General features: G+C 42.7%; 3 protein-coding genes across 4 annotated transcripts; all 3 read left to right on the forward strand.

Annotated features, from left to right (window-relative positions):
• The first annotated feature begins 5358 nt into the window (after window positions 1–5358).
• On the forward strand, window positions 5359–16394 carry colgalt1b (collagen beta(1-O)galactosyltransferase 1b). Its single transcript, XM_026360743.1, has 12 exons — window positions 5359–5655; window positions 8195–8305; window positions 8407–8524; window positions 9417–9551; window positions 10764–10968; window positions 11080–11199; window positions 11641–11717; window positions 11822–11928; window positions 12431–12563; window positions 12910–13037; window positions 14698–14904; window positions 15000–16394. Exons 1-12 carry the CDS (start codon window positions 5438–5440, stop codon window positions 15268–15270), a joined length of 1830 nt encoding a protein of 609 aa, XP_026216528.1. The 5' UTR covers window positions 5359–5437; the 3' UTR covers window positions 15271–16394.
• A 1020-nt stretch (window positions 16395–17414) lies between these two features.
• LOC113162247 (nucleoredoxin-like protein 1) lies at window positions 17415–20917 on the forward strand. Of its 2 annotated transcripts, none has more exons than XM_026360288.1 (4): window positions 17415–17564; window positions 18993–19263; window positions 19379–19468; window positions 19622–20917. In XM_026360288.1, the coding sequence occupies exons 2-4, from the start codon at window positions 19028–19030 to the stop codon at window positions 19995–19997; spliced, it is 702 nt and encodes a 233-aa protein (XP_026216073.1). In that variant the 5' UTR covers window positions 17415–17564; window positions 18993–19027; the 3' UTR covers window positions 19998–20917. The 2 variants fall into 2 exon arrangements, with proteins under 2 accessions (XP_026216073.1, XP_026216072.1); XM_026360287.1 differs by having other exon boundaries at window positions 17415–17559.
• An 835-nt stretch (window positions 20918–21752) lies between these two features.
• On the forward strand, window positions 21753–22763 carry LOC113162398 (nucleoredoxin-like protein 1). Its single transcript, XM_026360492.1, has 3 exons — window positions 21753–21988; window positions 22191–22280; window positions 22400–22763. The coding sequence occupies exons 1-3, from the start codon at window positions 21753–21755 to the stop codon at window positions 22761–22763; spliced, it is 690 nt and encodes a 229-aa protein (XP_026216277.1).
• The last annotated feature ends 120 nt before the right edge of the window (window positions 22764–22883 follow it).

Genomic DNA, 22883 nt, shown 5'->3' on the forward strand with positions numbered 1-22883 from the left:
GCATATTCAGTGTGTGAGTCATCCTCACAGTATCCAAGTATCCAAACTTCACACACAGATTTATTCAGATGATTCTTGGCGTTTTTGTGTGTGGGTCATGTTTCCTGTCTAAATACACATGTGACACGATGATAGAAACAGTAATTACCAGCTCTTAGCTTTCAGCTCCGAGTCTCTCCGAAACTCACACTAAATTCTGCTTGAATGAACTAATCTTGGATTAACACAAGACGGCATCTGTTAGGGCAGGAAGCTGAATGTGTACAGGATGCGAAAGAATGCCCCACTGCTTCCTCATTTAAATATCATCTAGCTCTGTTTGGAGGAAGCATGTAAATGAAAAAGTGTGACACAGTTGTGAGAGGGCCACTGTAGTCTCAATAAAACATAGGGTTCAAATGTTGGAAGAGGCAGTGCTGTTGAGAGCTCTTCTGTCATTTGAGGTCTTTATACTATTGTTTGGTTTGATTTTGAGGCAACAACTGACTACAGCATTCAAGCGCTCTTGTTGGCAATCGTCTGCCCTGCAGAAGTGTCCTTGAGGAGCAGAGTAAATTCCTGCCAGCTGCTCTGTAGCTGTACTTTCAGGTGCTTGATTTCTTTCTGCATTGAAGGTCTTTCACTCCAATCACTCCCTAAAAGTGGCTGCAGAGTTATATATAGTTTTTTTAGAAACTCTTCTTTAATGTCACCTTTTACTCATTTCATTATCATTTATGGGTTTATAATAACACATCTATCCAGGGCTCAAATATTCTTCTTACTATTCTCACTAATGTTTCTCTTTTCAAGGCTATGGAAACACTTTAGTGATGCTTCTTACGTGCAGACAGTTGCAGCCTCAGTGGAGAGGTAGAGCACTGTGCCCTGCATGGCTCACAGCTGCACATTGTTGACATAAAGGCTCCTGGCGTTCCAAACACAACGGGCCCTCGCTTCCTAGTGTTCCTCACACTGCTCTGAAGAGGCCACCGATCAGGGAGGAGACAGGCTTTGCAGATCGTGAAGGGGCTGCTGGTGGTCGGTGACTCAAGATATGTAGCCGGTTTGATTTATGTCACAATGCAGCGGTTAAATGGGTGAAGGAGGAACACCAAAGGGGATGAGCAGGAGCGCGTTCATGTGTTTTAGTATCAGTGTTGCAGTTGCCATATATCAGTTATGAAGTGAGGCTACATAGGGACTCTGTAAGTGAAATTACACACAGTAGATCCGTCAGCTGCATCTCAGACTCGAAGCTTAGTCAGCCTGATGTGGCTATACATCACTCTATAGTGTCAGTTTGACTTTCATGACCCTGTGGTTTGTGATATATTCTTACATCCCAAGGCCAAATTCATCGCTGTGCCCCTGCTTGTCGTTCTTAGTGCTTCACTCATTTGTCCACATAGAGGCGAGGTAGCTCTTACGCTGAATGGTGTTTTTTGCAAGCAGAATAAAATGTGTTAGTGTTGTTTGTAATGAATACTGCAGTGTCAGGTTTTAATAAAAACAAAAATTCAATTACTGCAACTGCTAAAGCCTCATATTTGCTTTGGTTAAATTTTAATATACATGTACCGTGAGCAGGGAGAACTGTTACAGAGAACAAAAACCAGTTTTGATATCCATACAGGCATGTGGGTGTTGTTTTAAGAACACTGTCAATATGTGAGCCTTAGTGTTACCCTACTCTCATTCCTGTCTACACATGATTTACAATACATATCTGAAGATCTGCCAAACACCTGGGCAGCGGCCTCTCACACACCGGCTGAGACAAGATGAAACGCATTACGCTACAGGAGGAGTCTCTGTGCGTGTAAAGTGAGCGTGCTTCTATGTATTCTCTCTAATGTTTTTAGAGCTTTCCCCTCGTCATTTGCTGTCCTCCTCCTCATCTCAAATAGTCCTGAGAGCCGAGTGTTACCTCTCTCTCCATACTTAATCAGTTTGAAGGACTATGAAAATTGTACCGGGGGAAGTTTAAGGCTTTGCTGTACTGCTCCTAAGAGTGGTTGATTTGCTGTAGCACACAATTTTCCTCTCTCAGCTGTACAGCTCTGTCATCAGTTCGCTCAATTACAACAGCTGATTCGGGGATTTGCCACTTAACGTTAGTGCTGTCACGCTCAGAAAATTGGTTTTGTGGCTTGACTCCAAGGTGATGAGAGGGTGATGTACTGGAAGGGGGCGGAGAGGGGGGGTCACTGCAGTATCTCTGTGTCCTTGTTTACCATTGCTTTATATGTGAAAGGGCAATGACAATTCACTACAGCTGCATTTGTGCAATATATATACAGTAATGGTGACCTCTGACTTCAGGCTAAACATGACAAACTTCACACACTCATTTAACAAAGGCCTTATCTTCCATCCCTTTGATCCAACTGTCTCATCACTGTCTGAACTTATCTTCTGTCAGCATTATGTTTTGCCATAGTGGTTGGACTAATGCAGGTGGAGGCAAAGAGGCTTTGCCTCAGACTGGCTAGGGTGAAGACACTGGTTTTATGCTCAGAGTAATGAAAAAGACAAATTAAAAATTGAAACAGACGAGAAGCAGATGAATCCAACCAGCTGAAAAGAGGATGAGACAGAGAGTTGTTGAGGTTTTAACTGGATAACACTGACTAGACTCACCACTTATAATAAAAATGTGCTCGCAGCCTGATCGCATGCAGACACGCATACAGTTTCAATAAGCCAAAGAATTGGCTGTATTTGTATGTGGAAACACATGAAAGGAAATGGAAACATGTTTACAATTTGGTGTTTGGATGATGATGGTGGTGGAGACACTGGTTTTTAAAATCTCATCTCATCTTATTCAGGTTTTTTCTTCTATTTGTCAACTGACTACAGTATATGAGGCATCAAAATAAAATGATATTTTTTTAACCATTATTAGCACAGTAACTTTTTTTTGTTGTTGTACATGATGAGATTGTGTTAGATGCTTATGCCTGTGTACACAGTATGTGTGATGGTGCGAGATACAATGGCAAGTATATGTAACTTTTTGAGTTTGCTCCGCAATGATGATCAATTGTTGATTTATGTAAAGCAGGGGTTACAAAGCAATGTCAAAGACTTTACAAATTCACAAGTCTACAGTTCAACAATCTACAAATGGAGACACTTCATGACTGTGGCTACTCAACTGTGTGGGTGGTCAGTCAAAATGACTTCAAGAGCACAACAAACACTCATCAATGTAGGGTGTCTATATCAGGACACCACAAAGGAAGCTGCTACTTACTAAAATAAAACTTTGCTGCACAGCTGAAGTTTGTCAAAGAGCACATTGACACTCCACAGCAGTATTGGCTAAATGTTTTGTGGACTGATGAAACTCAAATTGAACTATTTGGAAAGAGCACACTTCACTACACCTGGTGTAAAAAGGTCACTGCATATCATCATGAAAACATCAAGCCAATTGTAAAGTATGGTGGAGGACACATCATGATTTGGACGTGCATTGGTACAATATAAGGTAATAGATATGCTATTCAACTATCACCTCTATCTTGCAGACAGTATTCTTTTAGAATAACATAACACAATAAAGTAAGCTGACATGACGGGATTTCCCCACAGCATTCCCTGTCTTTATACAGTACAGCGCTCTTAGAGCACCACAGCGTGTTTTGGTACTTTATTACACCAGGAACAAGCACAACGAGCTAATCAGCAACACATCTGACAACAACTGACATTACAGTCTTGTTTTCCAGTTCTCTAAATGCTGTTAACAATCCTCCCCATCTTCTGTATGGGCTATGTCTATTTTATTCTATTACTGTAAAGGATGGTAAGAGGAAGGAGGCCTGGGTAAGAGTGAGTCAAACAGGCTGTTAATGTACATACACAATATATAACTTAGGCTAAAACATTCACACATGTTCTAGTGTATATGTAGTCGAGTGTATGTGAGTCTAGTCGCTGTCATTAGTCTGCATGGAACCAAAACATTAGGAAAAAGCTAAAAGTGTAGCCCCAAAGGGTTGTAATCTGCAGGACTCCCTTAGGAGCTTCTCCTGTGAACTGTTCTATTCCAGTTACTCCTAATCTAGGAAAAAACAATCAAAAGGGTAAGAATTTATTATGCATAGTACTGGATACTTTTACCTCTTCTCGTCTTTAAAGTCCCTTCAAAGTTAATCAGATGAAAAGAGAGAAAACCCTGTAAACAATCTGTATCCACCAGATGTACTGCAATCATCATCTGTGATTAGGAGTCACTGTTCTACACCTTAGTATCTGAAGATTACGGAGATCTTTGGAAACTGCATCTTCACATCTCTATATGTGTTTGTTAATTTATCTATTTTCATTCGTATGGTGATGTCCCTGGTTTTAGGATTTGTCACGTTATGAGGTCGCACAGTGAAATGACGAAAACGACCCTCTTCATGGAGCCACATGACCAGAATGGTGACTTTTCTTGTAGTTACTGTCCGAGTCAACACATCCTAACAGCTGCACATATACTGTGCATTTATTCCAGCTCCAGATCTGGTTGCTCTGGAAAAGTGAATAAACTGCTGTCTCCTGGTGGCAGCCAGCAGAACATGTGTCACACTTTTCAAAGTTTCTCCTCACAGTCTGAAACAGCCACACTGAGAACTGTGTGTCTAACCACAGTAACACTCGGGCCAATTAGGGAAAACTCTGCCAAGCTGCAAACCACAAGCTGTCTCTGTGCACTGTAGGAGGACACGTCCATCTTACCGAGCCACAGAGAGACATGAGCAGAAACCTCCACTCAGCACTCTGAAGTCAAGTCTCTGCATTTTTTGGTCTATTTGTGTTTTTCACTGCAAACATTCAAAAGCGGGATAAACAGCAGGTTTCTGACTTTCTTTACAATCCTTATGAGGTGCAACACTGGTTCTCTGGGCTACACATGGGAAATAAAAATGATGTCACTCAGCATCAGTAGTCTCTGAACTTGGATGATTTAATACAGAGGCATCCCAGACCTGCAGCATGGATGAATTACCAGAGCTTCGCTGGAAGTCTTAAGCCAGCTCGTCTCTCTTTAATGAAACGCACCCACAGTCTGCAGTATGTGGAAAACACATGGATCCGCCCATGTGGCTGCTTTCTACAGCTGGAGCTCTTCTTAAAGGGGAGGACAGCATTTCACTGAAGGCCTCCTCACTGGGCCGAGTTTGAAATGAAATTCATCCAAATACAAACCCAACAGGAACTCGACGTGATTAATGTTAACCATGATAACGAGGCACACAAAACCAGACCGGTGATAGTCTTTAAAGAACACCGAGTTCCCCTAAATCCTAAAACCAGCCCAGACCTGCCCTTTAATCCAGTCGGCTGCTCCGCCATGTAGTCACAGTCGGCACAACACAACAGCGCGACCCTCCACTCCTTCATCCTGTGCGTCCTTCTCTGTCCGCCGCGTCACCACACACCGTTCCTCTCCCCTGCCATGCTCCGGGTCACCTCGCTGCTGCCTGCCCTGCTGTGCGTTCTCCTGCCGGGCCCGAGTCGGGGATACTTCCCGGAGGAGCGCTGGAGCCCCGAGTCTTCGCTCCTCGCTCCCCGGGTCGTCATCGCGCTGGTGTGCCGCAACTCGGCGCACTCTCTGCCGCTGTTCCTCGGCACCATCGAGCGCCTCAACTACCCGAAGGACCGCATTGCTCTGTGGTGAGTGTCACCAGCTGATGAAAAAAACCCTTACTACCAGGCAGGGTGACAGATAAGACACTAGGAAAGGTATTGTGGGCATGTTGAACTGTTGATAAAGCGCATGAGGGAGCGATTTGAGGTCAGTGTGAGTTTATAATGGGAGAAACAGAGACACGTCAAACTCTCTGCAGAACTTCTCCAGGTGGGGCCATATAGTGCTTTATCAAGATGGAGGAAAACGCATGAGCGCTTTATTGCCTCTGATAACACACCAGGTCAGTGGTGAGGGGATGGATGGTGTTGCACCGTGGCGCTGTGCGCACCGGGGAGTTTTGTGGTCTTGGCCCCGTCAGCGGAACGCGGAGGGCGGGTTACGCCAGCAGTGTGGTGCCCATGAAAAGATTCATTCAGAGTCACAGATCGTCTCTCTCTCTCTCTCTCATCGCCCCCTCCTCCCTCCCCTCCCTCTGCACTTCTTTCCCCTCCTTCTTCCCCGTCCACATCCTCCCCTTGCATTGCTGGGTTAACAGGAAGCAAAACTAGTATTGCGTTAAAACTGTTTGGATATTGACACTTCAGCTGTCAGATTTACGCACACCAACATGTGGCCCCTAAACGCCTCCGTTTCCTTCCCTTTACTCAGGGCTGTCCGTCTTCAACCCGGCCTCCAGGCTTCCAGATCCTTCTTCTTCTTTAGCTGCTGCTCACTTCCTCTTCTCATCTTGATCCCAGGCCAGCATCTTCCTTTTCTCTGTTTTTGGAGATTGAGTTCATCTTTTCATCAGCAGTCTGACCTGACAGGTTACATTATACATGTTGGCAGCCCAGTGACCCAAAAAAGCCAAATAAGGGAATTAGCCTTAAGCAGAGTTGTGTTAAATGTGGCTGTGAAAATTTAGATTCAACATCAATTAAACTTCTCTCACTCCTGTGCATTTATTGTTGGACCAAAGAAGGTGCTGTGTGTGGGTGTTGAGTTCTTTTATTTCTTTTTTTTAGTTCATTCTCTGTGTATGAATTAGACTATGCCCGTGTGGTTTGAGCTCAGTTCACTGTGTGCTTGTTTTGATCTACAGCATATCTCTTCGATCGGCAGGAGAACTGATATGCACGATCAGCTCGATACAGACAGTTATCAGCGTGACAAGTTAAGATGAAGTACTTGGCAGCGTAGACACACAGAGCTGCAGACTGCCCAACGGTGCGTGTGCATGCTCTGCAGGGACATGCAGGGTGGATATTATGAATCCATACATCTTCAGTTTTCTCCCCTCAGCTCTGGCACAGCTCCACTGCTGGAGCTCCCAAATATATACTCTACTACTTATCCACGACTGCTGCTTATGCAAAACGCCACAGCAGCTCGGCGTTTGCTCTCCGACAGAGGGGGGAAGTTAGACAAATACACGAAGAGAGCAAGGAGAAGAGTAATCGTTGAGCTGGTCACACGTAGGCGCTGGGATGGCACCGCTGTGTTCAAACATCACAGGCAGATGAGAAGCCAACAGTGCAGCACGCCGACTGTCACTCGCTGCTTGACTGGGCTGGGAGTAAATCCGTTACTCTTGTGTTAACACATTCTTTCACCCTCCCACTCTGTGTGTGTGTGTGTGTGTGTGTGTGTGTGTGTGTCTCCCTCTCTTCCCTGCCATGCACTGAGATTTGTTATGACAATGCAGACAGCAGACAAATGCCTTCTCAGCCTCTATTGTCTGTCTCTGTCCACTCCTGATGTTAGTGATGTATGACTCTAATACTGACAAGATAAAGAAATATCATCCAGCTTTATTTTTAAAATAATCACAGGTTCTGAGAGATATTTGAAACATTGGTGAGTGCTAACTGTGTATTATTTAATGTATAACCTGGATTAAATATTTCCAGACTGACTGTGTCAGGCTCAAAGTACTGAATGCAGTATCTGTTAGATTCTGATGTACCAGCCTCATACCAGTGAGTTTTTCTTTTCTCCACAGTTTAAAATATGAACACCTCAAAGCACTAAGCTGACTGGGATGATTGTTCTATGTTTAAGATGACAAAAGTGTATCACCACACATCACTTATTGGAAGTTGGAGGAGGAGTTGGAGTTTGATATTCGTGTAGAGAAATTAGCTCAGTGCAGTTAAAGGAATGGAGCACGCCAGTAAACAAAGGGCCTCCTGCTGTGAGGCTGTTGTTTGAGTGGCAGAATAATAACTGCTATATTCATAAGTACAACATTATGCACAGGGGCTGCTGTGGTGTACAAAATGCAGTCAGCAGCTCGGTGTGACTGAATAAAGATGGGACTATTGAATTTCATAGCAACAGTGAGTGCGTTTTTATGAGCACCGCTCACTTATTAAAATGAAAATCAGGACCAATACAGTTCCTGTTGCGTCCGATCACTGTGTCCTCAACACATTGCAGCTGTAAAATGTAAACAATTCCCATGTCGTGATAAAACATACATACTTATGCAGCATTTTACCTCTGAGCCAACTTACAGCTGCATTAAGGGCATCGCTGGTTGGTGGTAACGTTTTCCTCTTGGTTCCTTTCATCCTCCCACAGGGTGGCGACAGATCACAACACAGACAACACCACAGCCATCCTGAGAGACTGGCTCATCAATGTGCAGAGCTACTATCACTATGTGGAGTGGAGACCTCAAGATGAACCCAGGTACTGTCTGTGTGTGTGTGTGTCAGTCTCTGTGTGTGTGTGTGTGTGCGTGTGTGTGTGATGAGCAGGTTACTTAATGGGTCTGTCTGTGCTTGTCTCAGTGCCTTTGAAGATGAGGCGGGGCCCAAGCACTGGAATAATCGTCGATATGAGCATGTAATGAAGCTCCGCCAGGCAGCGCTGGACACCGCACGCGAGATCTGGGCCGACTACCTCCTGGTGCGTTATCAGCCATTCAGCGGCTTCATAAGCCTCTTCTTACTATGCGCTCTCAGTCATATCTCTGACACGAGGTCAGATCTGTGGTGAGCTGACTGTAGTAAGCCGATTCACTGCACTTAGCTGTGTAAATATCCATCCATCGTAGATATCTGCTTATACCTGTTCAAGGTTAGGGGGTAAAAATGGAACGTGTAGATGAGAAAGCAATGCTCAGCCTTTTATGTGGCAAAAGAAACTGACTGCATTAAAGTGTAATGATCAGGTACAAATGAAATGGCCACGTTTTAGCCTGGCAGATATTTTCCATGACCCCTAAAAACCAACGGTTTATCATCTTTTAATTACATTTTTTCATTTATTTGTTTATGTTTTGGCATGGATGGTAGGATTAATTAGCATCAGTGCAGTCACACTGGAGAAGTATGGGCCAGTGTGGTAATATAAAGAGGGTTAAAGCCAATTCACCCTCACCTCAGTTTCAAATTGGCTGTGGATGCTGAATAGAAAAACATGAACATTAGGGCTAAACAAAATGTACATTGTCTGGGAGCAGTTTTCAGTTATTAGACTACAGCTGTTATTGTTGGCGAGACAGACCGAGACAACCATTATCGAGGATTAGATGTTTAGTTTTTGGCATCTATGGATCTGGAACAGCATTTATTTATTTATCTTTTTTGGAAACACGTCAGAATAAGGCACAGGCCTTGTGCAAATACAAGTGCAGTCGGTTGTTTTTGGAGCAGAAAGGAGCTGCCTGTGCTCGCAGCGCTCTGAGATTGCACCACGTTGCGGTGGCTGAATCAATCATTTAGCGGCAGCAGGTGACATTTTGTGTGTGCTCCTGTGTGATTGTTGTCAATATATTGCCCTTCTCTTCTGTCTACAGGTGGTTGACTGTGACAACCTGCTCACCAATCAGGACGTGCTGTGGAAACTGATGAAAGAGAACAAGACCATTGTAGCTCCAATGCTGGAGTCCAGAGCTGCATACTCCAACTTCTGGTGCGGCATGACTTCACAGGTGCTGCAGATAATTTCTTTTGAGCTGTTTACCACTTACACCTGTGCACCAGCTCCCGGTCCACTTATTAGCTCCCTCACATTCTTAGCACAGTTGCTTTGGCTCCTTCCATTAGAGCACAGATGCTTCTCTCAACCAAATCAGTTGTTTTGAGAACACGGTCTGCCTCTGTACCCACCTCAGCCTGACTGTCACACTTTCACACAATTAAACCTAAGTCACTTATACACATTTGTCTATTTCCCCTTAACCTATGTTTAAACATGGTATATAGCTACATGTCATGTTAATCATTTGTTACGAATATGATGAACATCATCGGCCTCTTATGATGTTCAACAGTAATGATAACCCACTCAGCAGTAAAAGCATGATAACACAATCAGCAGTACTCATACACATGCTGCATCAATAGTTCCAAATCAATTTTCGATCTAGCCTCCATCTCCTTTTACTGCTGCCCGCCTGGTGGAGTATTTGTGTGAGTATCTCAGGTTCTCCTGTTGTAAAATGGAGCAGCTGTGATCCATCTTCTTCCTTGGTTGTGTTTTCCTCTGGGCTGCCTCTGATTAGGCCTTTACCTAGGAGCTTCTATTTCTGGAGAGAGGTTCCTCACAGATCCACTCAGTTACATGATGAGATGATGCCTTACTTATCTTAGGGAACAGGAGAATCCTCCTGTTACACACTAGAAATGTATCTAGCAAAAGGAAGTATTTACACAGCAAAATAAAAAAAAGGGTAATCCACTTATCCAGTGACTTCCAAGGCCCCCAAAAAATCTGAAAGTAACAGTCAGGAAGGGCTGTACTGAGTGAAACTAGATGCAAGGCAGCCTCCTTCCTTCACACTACAGACTCAGAGCTTATTACTTCAGTATTCTCAATTACAACAGTAGGAGGTGCACTTCAGCTTTAATAATAATGATAAACATAATGAACGTAGACATTTTGTCCATCCAGAATATATATTCCTACCTAAAGACTATATTAAACTATGTACAAACTATGTACACAGCAAGTCTACAGTATATTATAGTAACACTTGGGTCTCACACGATCCACTTTATTAATTGTTATTAAGTCTGTGAAGTCAGTGACTGTGAGTTAAAAATCACATTTTCATGGCATCTCCTGCTTCTATTATGACATGAAATTCAAGGTGTTTGGACTTTTGTATGACCTGCGCTGTGTTCCTGTGCACTTCCTGCAGGGTTACTATAAGCGTACACCAGCCTACATGCCCATCCGTAAACAGGAGCGCCGTGGCTGTTTTGCTGTACCGATGGTCCACTCTACCTACCTGGTGGATCTCCGGAAAGATGCTTCCCGTCAGCTCGCTTTCTATCCACCTCACCCCGAATACAGCTGGGCCATGGATGATGTCATCGTCTTTGCCTACTCAGCTCGCATGGCAGGTGAGACAAATGCGAGAGAGACAGATGCACTACCTCGAGAGCGTGTTTAACATCTTTATTTACTCCATATGTATGCATAAGCATGATTTGCCTTTGTTTTCTCTTTGTCAGATGTGCAGATGTATGTGTGCAACAAAGAAAGCTACGGTTATTTCCCAGTGCCGATGCGTACCCACGCTACCTTGCAAGATGAGGCGGACAGCTTCTTGCATACTCAGCTTGAGGTCATGGGTTAGTGTTACGTCTTTATTCACTGGAATCAAATTGATTCATCTGCTGTTGCTCCAACTTTTCCTTGTGGTGTCATGTACCTGTCTGCACACTTAGCATTTAATGGGTTTTCTCAAATTAGGGTCTTGGAAAATATATAAATATATTATATATTTATATATGTTTCAAAAAATGTAGGTAGTATCTTTGCCTTTTTTAATGTCACTTAGCTAACAATATATTCCACTGCATATGCAATGTGCTACTGTACACCACTCATTTACTTTACAGGTGAGGAAACCTTAATAGAAAGGAAGAAGGAACCTACAACATACAATTTAAAATAAAAATGAGAAGACTTTATATACACAACGCACCTCTTGCTAAATTCTAGTGTAGAAACTCCTGTTCCAGCGCATTACATATTCTCTTTGTAACCTTTTCCTTTTCATCTTGTGAAAGTGAAAAATCCTCCATTGGAGCCATCCAGCTTCCTGCCTCTTCCTCCCAAGCAGCCTAACAAGATGGGCTTTGATGAGGTACACACACGCTCTCTCATGTGTGCGCACTCACACACACACACACAACTATCACACAACTAGCCTCAGTGTGTATGTGAGATTTAGCGTTTGTGTGTACCCAGGTGTTTATGATAAATCTGATGCGGAGATCTGACCGTCGTGAGCGAATGCTGAGAACTCTGTACGAGCAGGAGATCAGCTGTAAGGTTGTCGCTGCTGTGGATGGCAAGTACGTTTCTCATCCTCTTCCTCCCCCGCTGCGTGTGTCTTTCCGATGTGTGCCTCTGCAGCATGTGGTGTAGATTGATGTACGGAGACAGGGCTGAAACAAACAACCAGGCGAAAGGTAGCGGGATGTCATTTAAAGACACCCTGAGCACATAGCTGTACCTCATATGATGAAACCCCAGTCTTTAAATAGGCTTAGCTGTTATTAGATGGTATCATGCTTTCAATTTTTTATTAGGTCTTCTCAACACCGGCACGTTTGTGTGTGTGTGTGTGTCTGTGTCTGTGTCTGTGTGTGTCTGTGTCTGTGTCTGTGTGTGTGTGTGTGTGTGTGTGTGTCTGTGTCTGTGTGTGTCTGTGTGTGTGTGTGTGTGTGTGTGTGTGTGTGTGTGTGTGTGTGTGTGTGTCTGTGTTCAACCCTCTTCAACCCCTTTTCACACCAACATCATATTGTTTCCATTATTTATTCCATCTCTAATTGTTTGTAATCTTCTTTCTATCAGAGCTCTGAACAAGTCTGATATAGAGTCTATGGGAATTAAGATGCTGCCGGGCTACAAAGACCCTTATCATGGTCGACCTCTCACCAAGGGCGAACTGGGTTGTTTTCTCTCTCATTACAACATCTGGAAAGAGGTGAGATGTTTGGATAGGCCTGGAGCCTGTTGGTCTACCTGTACATGGCAGATAACTTTTAGTGCTGCAAAACACAGGAACTCCATCTGTGTTTTTCTCTTTATTTATTAATAAATGTCTTAATGAATGTTTTGTCATGTACATTTTTTTAGTACTTTAGTAACTTTTTTCTAAATGCAGGAAGTCTGTGCCTAATAAGCACCACAGGATCCCAAAAAAGAAACAGGAAATGTTGTTGATACCATTAAAGCATTTAGGAACCTTTTCCATCACACTAATGCTTCATGGGGCACATCAGTATCTCAGCAGAACTGTGATGCTCTACATCCCATCTGTGTGCGTTTAGATAGTAGACCGTGGTCTGCAGACCTCCCTGGTCATCGAGGACGACCTCCGCTTCGAGGTTTTCTTCAAACGTCGTCTCCAGGCGCTGCTGCAGGAGGTGACGACACACAAGCTGGACTGGGATTTGATGTGAGTGATGGTTCAGTGAACAGGAGGAGGACACGATGTAGTAAACAGAGCGCTTTATCATCCCCTTACAGTGAAATCCATCCATCTGTCACACATGATATCTCAGATTGTTCAGATGCTGAAAACACTTGTGGAAAATGATGCATCTTATCATCCCTCCACCAAGCACTGAGCTCCAGCATTTTCATATTCACAGTGAGTCACCCAAAGGGCTGCTGTCAGAGAGGAGCGAGATGGGAGGACATATTTCAGGAAGTAAAAAGTCCTTTTGATTTTCTGCAAAAAATGTTAGATGCCCCACAATGAATCATCAGCATTAGGAAAAAATATTATTTAATAAAACGTTGGAGGTACAAGCTTGTGTACTTCAACTCCCAGGGAGGATTTTAATGACAAACATGGAGTCACTGAGCTTAAGGTTCTGGCAAATACATCACAAAGTAATAGCAGTCAGAGGCTAAACATGATGCTTTGTGAAAGCCTTGTGGATTTTAAGTTTTTATTAATTAAGAAACAATGCCACACTGATTTGTTACCAGCTGTAGCAACAGTGTTTTTAGTTTTTTATAATTCTGATTTGCATCTTTTCCTTAGCAACAGTGACAGAAGCTCATAGATTATGTATTATTTAGAGCCATCTACTGTAAAATAAAATTAAAAAAAGTTGAAATAATAACTGTAATGACCTTTACATAAACCTATAGTACTGTCACATTATTCAGGGGACTCAGATATTTTTATACTAAATAATATTTATGATGTTGTTATATACTATAAGTTTGTTTTATTATATGTCATTAATACTCTATCATGCAGTTGTATGAAAATGACAGTTCACTACTTTGAGAAGGAGTTGTTGTTGTTTTTGTTAAAAAGCTTCTAACAACTAGACAACCAGAGAGCTGTCTACGCAAATTATTTTGAATCAGAGAAACTATGAGCAGCAGCCATTGACAAAAACGGTGTGAGAAAGTGTAAAGAAAGACCCTAAAACAAGAGTCGGCGACTTCACAAAGCCGGGGTGAAGGTGTCACAATCCACCGTTCAAACAAGACGAGGCCGTACCACAAGATGCAAAGCCTTTATCAATGGGACAAGGTTTAGGAAAGTAGAAAGTTTGAGTCACAGGTTGAAAGGATGCAGTTATTGCAAACAAGGGATTTGCAACCTGATATTAAGTGTTATTGATTTAAATTCACACCAGAACCCCTGCAACACTTAACAGGAAAGGTTGTTAGGATAATGGATGGATGGATGTTGAGAGTGGAAAATAAAAGCAGAAATTCAGAACTCTGTCTTATCCACATGTCTGCAGTGTACAGCAAACAAATGATCTGGAACTGCTCTTTTCAAATACTTTTGGAATGCAATTCATGTAGGCAATAATAATAGTGCACAGTGTTTTGTGGTACGGGTTCAATAAATGTCGCACAAAATGTAGTCAATAGTTAAAGCAATTAAATGAAGAACTTATTTATACTAGTCTCCCTCGATACTCACTGCTCTATAGTAACTTTCACATTTTATGAGCTAATCAATTGATGGCAACTTTTTTACTGCAGTGATTTTGGTCATAAATGCTGCTGGGACTGTGTCTCCGATGCCGTTCCTTTGATATTTATGATCTCTCATTTCTCTTTGCCCTTGAATGCTTGTCTAGTTACATTGGACGAAAGCGCATGCAGGTGGACCATCCAGAGAAGTCTTTACCAAACATACACAATGTGGTGGAGGCTGACTACTCCTACTGGACGCTAGGCTACATGTTGTCGTTACGAGGAGCTCAGAAGCTCCTCATGGCCGAGCCCCTGGTCAAGATGCTTCCTGTCGATGAGTTCCTCCCTATCATGTACAACAAACATCCAATGTGAGTAAAGTCCCTCTGCTCTCTTCTCTTCTCTTTGATTCTGATCTGTAGCGTTCTTCTTCATCTAATCACATCTTGCTCCTGTCACTCATCAGTTCAGACTACATGGACCACTTTGAACATCGGGACCTGCGTGCGTTTTCTGCGGAGCCTCTTCTGGTGTATCCAACCCATTACACGGGGGACGCCGGCTACATCAGTGACACAGAAACGTCAGTGGTCTGGGACAACGAGACAGTCAGAACCGACTGGGACCGAGCCAAGTCGAGGAAAACCCAGGAGCAGGAGAAGCTGAGCTTTGAGGCGGAGAACTCGGATGTTCTGCAGTCTGAACTGGAGAACTGGAGCGCACGGGATGAGCTGTGATGAAGAGGAGAGGAGGAGATGAGAAGTAAAAGAGAGTGGGGGAAATGGAGAGGAGGGAGGGAATATAACAAAGCAAGAGAAGAGGGATGAAAGGGAGAGTGTTTGACTATTTGATCTTTCTCTGAAGAGAGGAGGTTGGATGTAGAGTTAACTCTTGAAGAGTCAGTTTGCCGCTTTTGTTTTATTTATTGCATCCAACACACACCTCTTGACCACAGCCTGGTCCAGTAATAATGAATTTTTATTCAACTTTTGCCTAGAGTCATCCTCTACTGTAAACTACATACATGACCAGTTGATTGCTTTCACCTAAACAAACAAACAACATGTCTCTGAATGACTTGCCTTTCAGTTGTGTTATCTGATTTGAATTCAGAGCTTATAAGTATAAAAGGATGATACAGATATGATCACTTTTTTATACTGACTAATGACTAAATTAGTAACATGTTGCCTCTGCTGACGACTGCTCTGCTCTGTCTTAGTGGTTCCCAAAGCGGTTTTTGATCTGTAGAAACAAAGCAGCATTTAACTGCATCCCAGTCTCTGTAACAGTGTCTCTGCAGGCTGTGCTGATGTCTACCAAACCATGAATTTTCTTCTTTCCTTTTTAAGAATTAAACAAAACAAAACTAAGTTTAACTTTGTGTAGAAGAAATGTAGTTTTTATAGTCCTGTCCTCATCTTTTGTTAATCTCCTAGCTAACCCTGACATTTGTCTTATGACACCCAGTGGGAATGCCAGCCCCCAGGCTGGAAACCACTACCCTGTCATCTTCTCTTTTAGTGACCCTCCATGATGTTCAGTTTAGCCCCAAGTAACCAGTGTGTTACTCATTATACATTTTTGAGGTTATTACTTGACCCTATGTATTTTTTTTTTCATGAATGTATAAATGTTTCCTTGTATTTGATCTTTACATGTTGACAACAGCAGTTTTGGTTTAGTATCAGTATGTTTGCCCTCACTGCACATTGCAGTTTTAACCCAAACTTGCAGCTATTGTTACATTCTGTTTGTTGCGTTTAGAAAATCAAAGGAACACATATTAGATTTTTACTCAACAAAGTGTCTTCTTTTTTTTTAACTACCAAAGAACAATAAAGAACCTTTTATAATGAAAGGTGTATATATGTATTTTATTCCTTTTGCACAGTTACAGTACTCGTGTTTGGTTGCTAACATTTGCTAATTAGCAGTAAACATGTTGGATATTTAGTTTTGTCATGGTGAGACTTAAAAATCAATTACAATTCATCCTGAGGTGCATCTCTGTAGTACATTTATTGGAGTACCATCCACTATTAGCAGGAACATTTGGGTCCTGACAGCAGTGGTAGATCAACATATCCGCCCATGAAACCACACTGCTGGCACGACTACAAAGCTCTGGCATGTGCTGGGTGTGTGTGTGTGTGTGTGTGTGTGTGTGTGTGTCCATGTCCACGGTATGTTTATGGTTATTATGTTACATGAGGCCATGTGTGCATTTCTGTGTGCATCCACGTGCGTGGGCAGTCGTCTGTGTGACTCAGACTAATCCTATTAGAGCTCTCTCTCTTCACCTCTATATTTACCCCACCGGTCTCTCTGAGATTAACCAGGTACTTTCTGCGAGTGCCTCTGCAAATCAATAGCCACTTCTCTGCAGCAGGGTCTGCTGGAGTTTACTAGAACCAGGCTCGAGTCAAACTATTGACTTCTCAGTTCATTTGCTTGACACTCAAATCGCCTTGATAACAGGATGCAGAAGAATTATTATTATGTTTAGGGGGGAAAAAATAAACGTGACATATATTATTAGGAAGACTCCAACTAGCACCATTTGGTTGTGAAAGGGAAGTTGAAACGTGTTAGGAGGCCTCGCTTGATCTCTCCATGTTGTTTATCCTCCTCTTTGCAATCCAATTTGTCCTCTTTGTTCACCCTCCTTTCGTTCCTTCCTCCTCTTTAACAAGATTGCTAATGTTGATCTGAAGTGTGCACACAAAGACACACACACACACACACACACACTCACCCACACAGGAGCCACCTCTACCCCTGAATTACAGCACTGCCACACCTCCAGCTCTGTGTAATCTCCCTCAGTACACCACAGAGCGCAGGGTGAAGAAATTACAGAGAGAAAGCGGAAGAGCCAGTGAAAGGTGTCACTAAAATAACAAACTTCACAGGATTTAAAGGATAAAAGAAAAAAAAAAAGTCAAAGAAAGAATACAATGGCTTGAAAGGGAGGTGAAACTCTGGATATATTTCTTTTCTTGTGGGAGTCGAGGAGTTTCAAGGTGAGGTAAATTACTTTGCTATATTCAGCTGCCGTGCACAGCATGTATAAAGATTGATAGCCTATTAAATTAGCAACTAACAAACAAGGCAGTGTTGCTAGTATATTACGTGCGATCGACCAGCTTCAAAAAGTGAGGCGGATGATTGTGAAATAACTTTTCCAAATGTAGGATTTAAGCGCTGACCTCTCTGAGCCCTACAGTAAATCCTCTTTTTCTCAGGTAAGGTCCAATGCTGCTCAATTTCAAACATATTTCTTCTACATCAGCCGAGGAAGTTTCAATCCAGAGTTGTGGTCTCAAATAGATCTGGCACAGCACAGAGCAAAGAGCCAAATCTAATTTGTGAGGTTATCGCTGTCAATTTTCAGCCTGCAGCGACTGCTGCAACAGTGAAATACAGGCTGAGCGAGACAGATAAAGCACATTTCTAGACTGTTAGGCCCGAACCTTATTTCTACATCTGAAATTTATTTCTCTTGTGTTTTTTTCTGTTTTGAGTCATAAGGCTACTTTTGAAAAACATAATTTCATAAATGGTTGATTCAAACTGTCCGGTTGCTCCAGGCTGAGCTGCAGAGATGTAGTTAGTCTGTAGATTACACTAGTTTGCATGAAAATACACATGCAGAAATGTAGTGAGTCACTGATTAGCATCAGGTAAATGTAGAGATGGTTACAGTTGTTGTTATACTTTGGTTGAATGTTTTTCTTTCAGCACAACTCATCATCAGCCAAACGTGCTGTATTGCAGTGTTACAATATTACATCATACAACATTTGTTAATCACATGCAGAAGTGTAAATAAAAACAATACTGAAAAATGAAAGGAGAAGTTCTGAATAACTCTTGTATGAACGAGTTCCTCCATTGGACTGAAAATGATGTGTTATATAGACAGAAGTGCTTTGCTCATGATAAATATAGCAGAACTATAGGAAGGCAGTCGCCTTGACTTACTGGTACAAACAGCAGTGGCCGTCAGTCATGTCACACTGAAAACATGGCTCTTTAATTTATTTAAGCCTTAAATGCCCTGAAAACACATTTTCTTATTTATTTCCCCTTTTAAGTCATCAATGTTTAATTTCACAGAGAATAAGATTTGAAAAGTTGGGAAAATAATGTGTTTTCACATTATTGAGGGGAAAAAGAAATCCATTATCCTGCTGCTGCAGTGTTATTGCTATTTTTGTTTCTTAATATATATAAGCAGCTTTATGCAACAGCTCATTATCTTTGTGATTCATAAATCATTCTGGGAAATACAGGAAATAAGTGCTTACTGAAAAGTTCAGCTCCCATTACTGAAAAGACATGGAACAGTGTGAGAGCATCTCAGATTAGATGTAGGCACTAATAAAGGTGACACAAACATACTGCAGCACACATACAGAGTCTAAACACGTCTGGGCCTGTCCTTTCTCCACAGAGGGCCTTCGCCTCTTCCCGTTCCTGTCTTCCATCATGGTGGATCTGTTCCTAAACCGAATTCTGGTAGAGAATAATTGGGACCAGGATGAACTTAACACAGAGCGTGAGATCATCGGCATCCTTGAAAACCGCATCCTGATGCTCTTCTTTGCGTCTGCTGACTGTGTGAGGTGTCAGGAGTTTGTGCCTGTTCTGAACGACTTTTTTAAGCGACTCAAAGATCCGGCGTACATCGAATACCCCAAATTGCTCGCGCTCATCTACATCAGGTTTCTATCTCTCTGCCTCTTCCTCTCTTTGATCCAGAGATGGTTAAGATTGTATAAATTCGCATTTGTGCTGTTTTATCGTTAACAAGATCTCTATTCCATCTTCTCTCTGCAGCTTGGACCAGTCCGAGGAGCAGCAAGAGAGATTTCTCAAAGAGCTGCACAAAAAGGTTCTGTTTTTGGCTTTTGAGGACCCGTACAGGAAGTAGGTGGATGAAGGGAGAGACAAGTTTTTGTGCTGTGAATGTTTTTAAAGCCATGCCAACAAAGTTAGCTCTATGGTCAAGTCAAAACATGAGATTTCCTCCTTATCCCTGTGTGCTTTTTTAATATCTGTATGCGTTTCTCTGTCCTCCAGGGAATTGCAAACCATGTTTAAAGTGAAGGATGTTCCAACAGTACTGGTCCTTCGTCCCGACGGCTCTGTCCTCTCTCCAAATGCTGTGCAGGACATCTGTCGTTTTGGTTCTGAGTGTTTCCGGAACTGGCAGGAATCAGCAGATCTGGTTGAGAGGAGCTTCATGCTTAATGAGGAGTTTGACAAGCTAAACCTGCGTAGTGCCACCGACCCTGTGAGGAGAATCAAGTACAAGACAGAGGACGACAAGAGGAGGAAGAGATGGTGGAAGTTATGGGGGAAGGGCAAAGCTGCGAATGAAGAGGAGGAAGAGAAAGATGCAGCGTTGGATCAGAAGAGAGAGGAGGGGGATAAGGGGACATGGAGGAGAAGATGAAGAACAGACTGACATATAAAAGGCTAATCCTTTTGTGTTTTGGAAATACTAAATTCTTGATGGTTGATAAAACAGGAGAAGAAAGCTTCTTTGTTGTGTTGCATGACAGACATATGGTAGCATCCCTGCACAGATCACAAAGAAACATATTATTTAGCTGGTCAATCATAAGAGAGATGCTGCTGTTACAGTCTCTAGTTATACATATTGTATTCTCATTATTATTATTATGTCCAAAATATGATCCAGCCTGGTCTCATCTACTTCATTACTGATGACCAGTATTGCTACTGAGCGCCACAAATCAATATGTAGCAGTGGAGCAGAACAACTGTGCAGCTCTACAGGTTTTATCCTCTTTGAGCTTGTTGCCAGGTTGTTTTGAATAATGTGAAGTCCAGTTTCCAGTTCCAAACAAATGCTAAGATTATATATGTAACTGGACACCTGTTTGCTAGCACTTGGTCATAAGGTGCTGTGGCTGGATGTTTGTCAGAATATTATGTGTCTGTGTTTTATTCCCCCAGGTGGCCAAACATATTTAATTATTGCAGCTTTAAACTAAATCTTAGGCGCTGGCGCCTGCTGATGTTGTCAAAATCAAATTAAACATTTTGTCGAGCACAGTGTTGTTGTTTTTTTTTTAACAACATAACAGTATAATAAATAAAACAATAATATTATATTAATATGAATATTTTTTTTAGCATTGTGTGGCAAGTGTTTGTTAATTATGAAATGTCCTCTGAGGCTTTTATTTTGTTAATAAATAGTTCAATATAAGTTACATTACATATTCTCTATATTGTTAATTCTAACTGTGTGTCCCTGCTGTGGTTTCATGGTCATATTTTGCTGCTGCCTGTAAAATTGAACAAACTTTCCCTACTCAGATATTCCCTGTGTCTCAGCACCTCCACTACTCGGTGAATAATAAAGGTCTCACTGTGACGCCCTTGGTTGAAGTCTTTTTCTTTTTTAAGCGTGTCTCTTACTCTGTAATTTCTGTGGTTTCCGTTCACACATACTAGACATTCCCTTAGTCACTGCTATCATACGCACACAACGGCTGTGAACGCTTCGTGTCTCTTGTCCCTCTGTCACCTTGTCTTTCAGTCCCTCCCTCAAACAGACAGACGAGTGGAGGTGGAGAGCGGAGACACGGAGGAAGAGGGAGGGAGCAGTCACTGACATCAAGGTGAAGGAGACGCAGGCAATGAGGAAACGTGATTCAAAGTGACAGGTTGGGAGCTGATTCAAGTACGACCCAGGCAGGGTTGAAATAGAAAAAAATACATTTATATATATATTTTGAAGGCCGTTTTCGTTCTGGATTTGCTGCCTCAAGAGAAGATAATATTTGTTAGAGGTAAGCAACTGTGAGGATTATCCGATTTAACAGCAAGCGAGATTATTTATGATTAATAGATATGTGTGTGAGCATGACTGTGTGGGAACACGCACTCTGTTTTATAGGGCAGACTCATCAAATCTTACAGTGCGCAAGATCAACCTTTTGCAAATGTCAGGACATTTTAGTGTATTATCATTTACAGTATGTCATGGTTGTTAGCTTGTGCCTTCTTTGGGTTTGGCAATGATCTTCATGCATATAAAAACCTCTTTTTTGGTTCTATTTGCCAAGTTGTGTGTTGTTTAGAAGGATTTCCTGTTGAACAAATGTAATTTATTAGCTTTCTTTATCTCTCCCCGTAGCTTCCTGGGCCTCCATTGTCATCACCGTGACCCTTCATCATGGTGGACTTGTTCATTGATCGGGTTCTGTTGAAGAACAACAAAGACCAGGATGAGCTGGACACAGAACGTGAGGTTGTCATGCGCCTGCAGAACCGCATCCTGATGCTCTTCTTTGCATCCGCTGAATGTGAGAGCTGCCAGCAGTTCGCTCCCACGCTCAAGGACTTCTTTAAACGGCTGACGGACGAATTCCATGTGGATCGTTCTGCTCAGCTCGTTCTCCTGTACATTAGGTACAGTACAGCACACATACGCCTTTAATATTATACAGCACACAACACACACTCCTACAGTATCATGCATTCTAACAGTTGCAGTGGTTATTTCAGTCAACTGCATGCTAAACCTCATATATAGACATATGAATGTATTTTCTGGACTTCTCTCCATCCGTATCTCCTGGCAAAGTTAAGTTGATTTTCCTTCATCCATTAGTTTGGATCAGTCAGAGGAGCAGCAAGAAAGTTTCCTCAAAGAGCTCCCCAAGAAATGCCTGTTCCTGGCCTATGAGGACCCCTACAGGAGGTGTGTGAGACTGGCCGGTTAGCTGTGTGCACAACCTGCTGGTGGATGACTGCAATGTAAATATGCCCAGCCGTACAAATCCAGTAGCTCTATACCAGTATGTGTGTGTGTGTTCACAGAGAGCTGGAGGCCATGTTCGATGTGGAGGAGCTGCCCACAGTGGTGGTGCTGCGACCCGACTGCTCCATCCTCAACCCTAACGCAGTGGAGGAGATACTCCGCCTCGGCCCGGACTGCTACCGCAACTGGCAGGAAGCAGCAGAGCTCATCGACAGGAACTTCATGATCAGCGAGGACTTTCAGGATAAGTCCATGCGCAGTTTCAGTGACCCGGTGAGAAGACTCAAGTACAAGGTGGAGGATGAGAAGAAGAAAAAGGCGAAGAAAAGGGGCAGAGGGTGGGGTGGAGGTGGAGGTGGAGAAGATGCAGAGGTGGATGGAGGAGCGCATGGAAAAGAGGAAGGAGGAGGGTCACCATGGTGATAGAAGCAGAGGACGAGACTGTGAATTACTTGAAATGTTGCCGTGATTAGTACCTAAAGCTTTGTTGCCACGTCGCTGCTGGTGCAGCCAGTGTAGCACAACGTTGTTCATACAGCTGAG

This window comes from Anabas testudineus, chromosome 1, assembly GCF_900324465.2.
Source record: "Anabas testudineus chromosome 1, fAnaTes1.2, whole genome shotgun sequence".
Taxonomy (NCBI): Eukaryota; Metazoa; Chordata; class Actinopteri; order Anabantiformes; family Anabantidae; genus Anabas; species Anabas testudineus.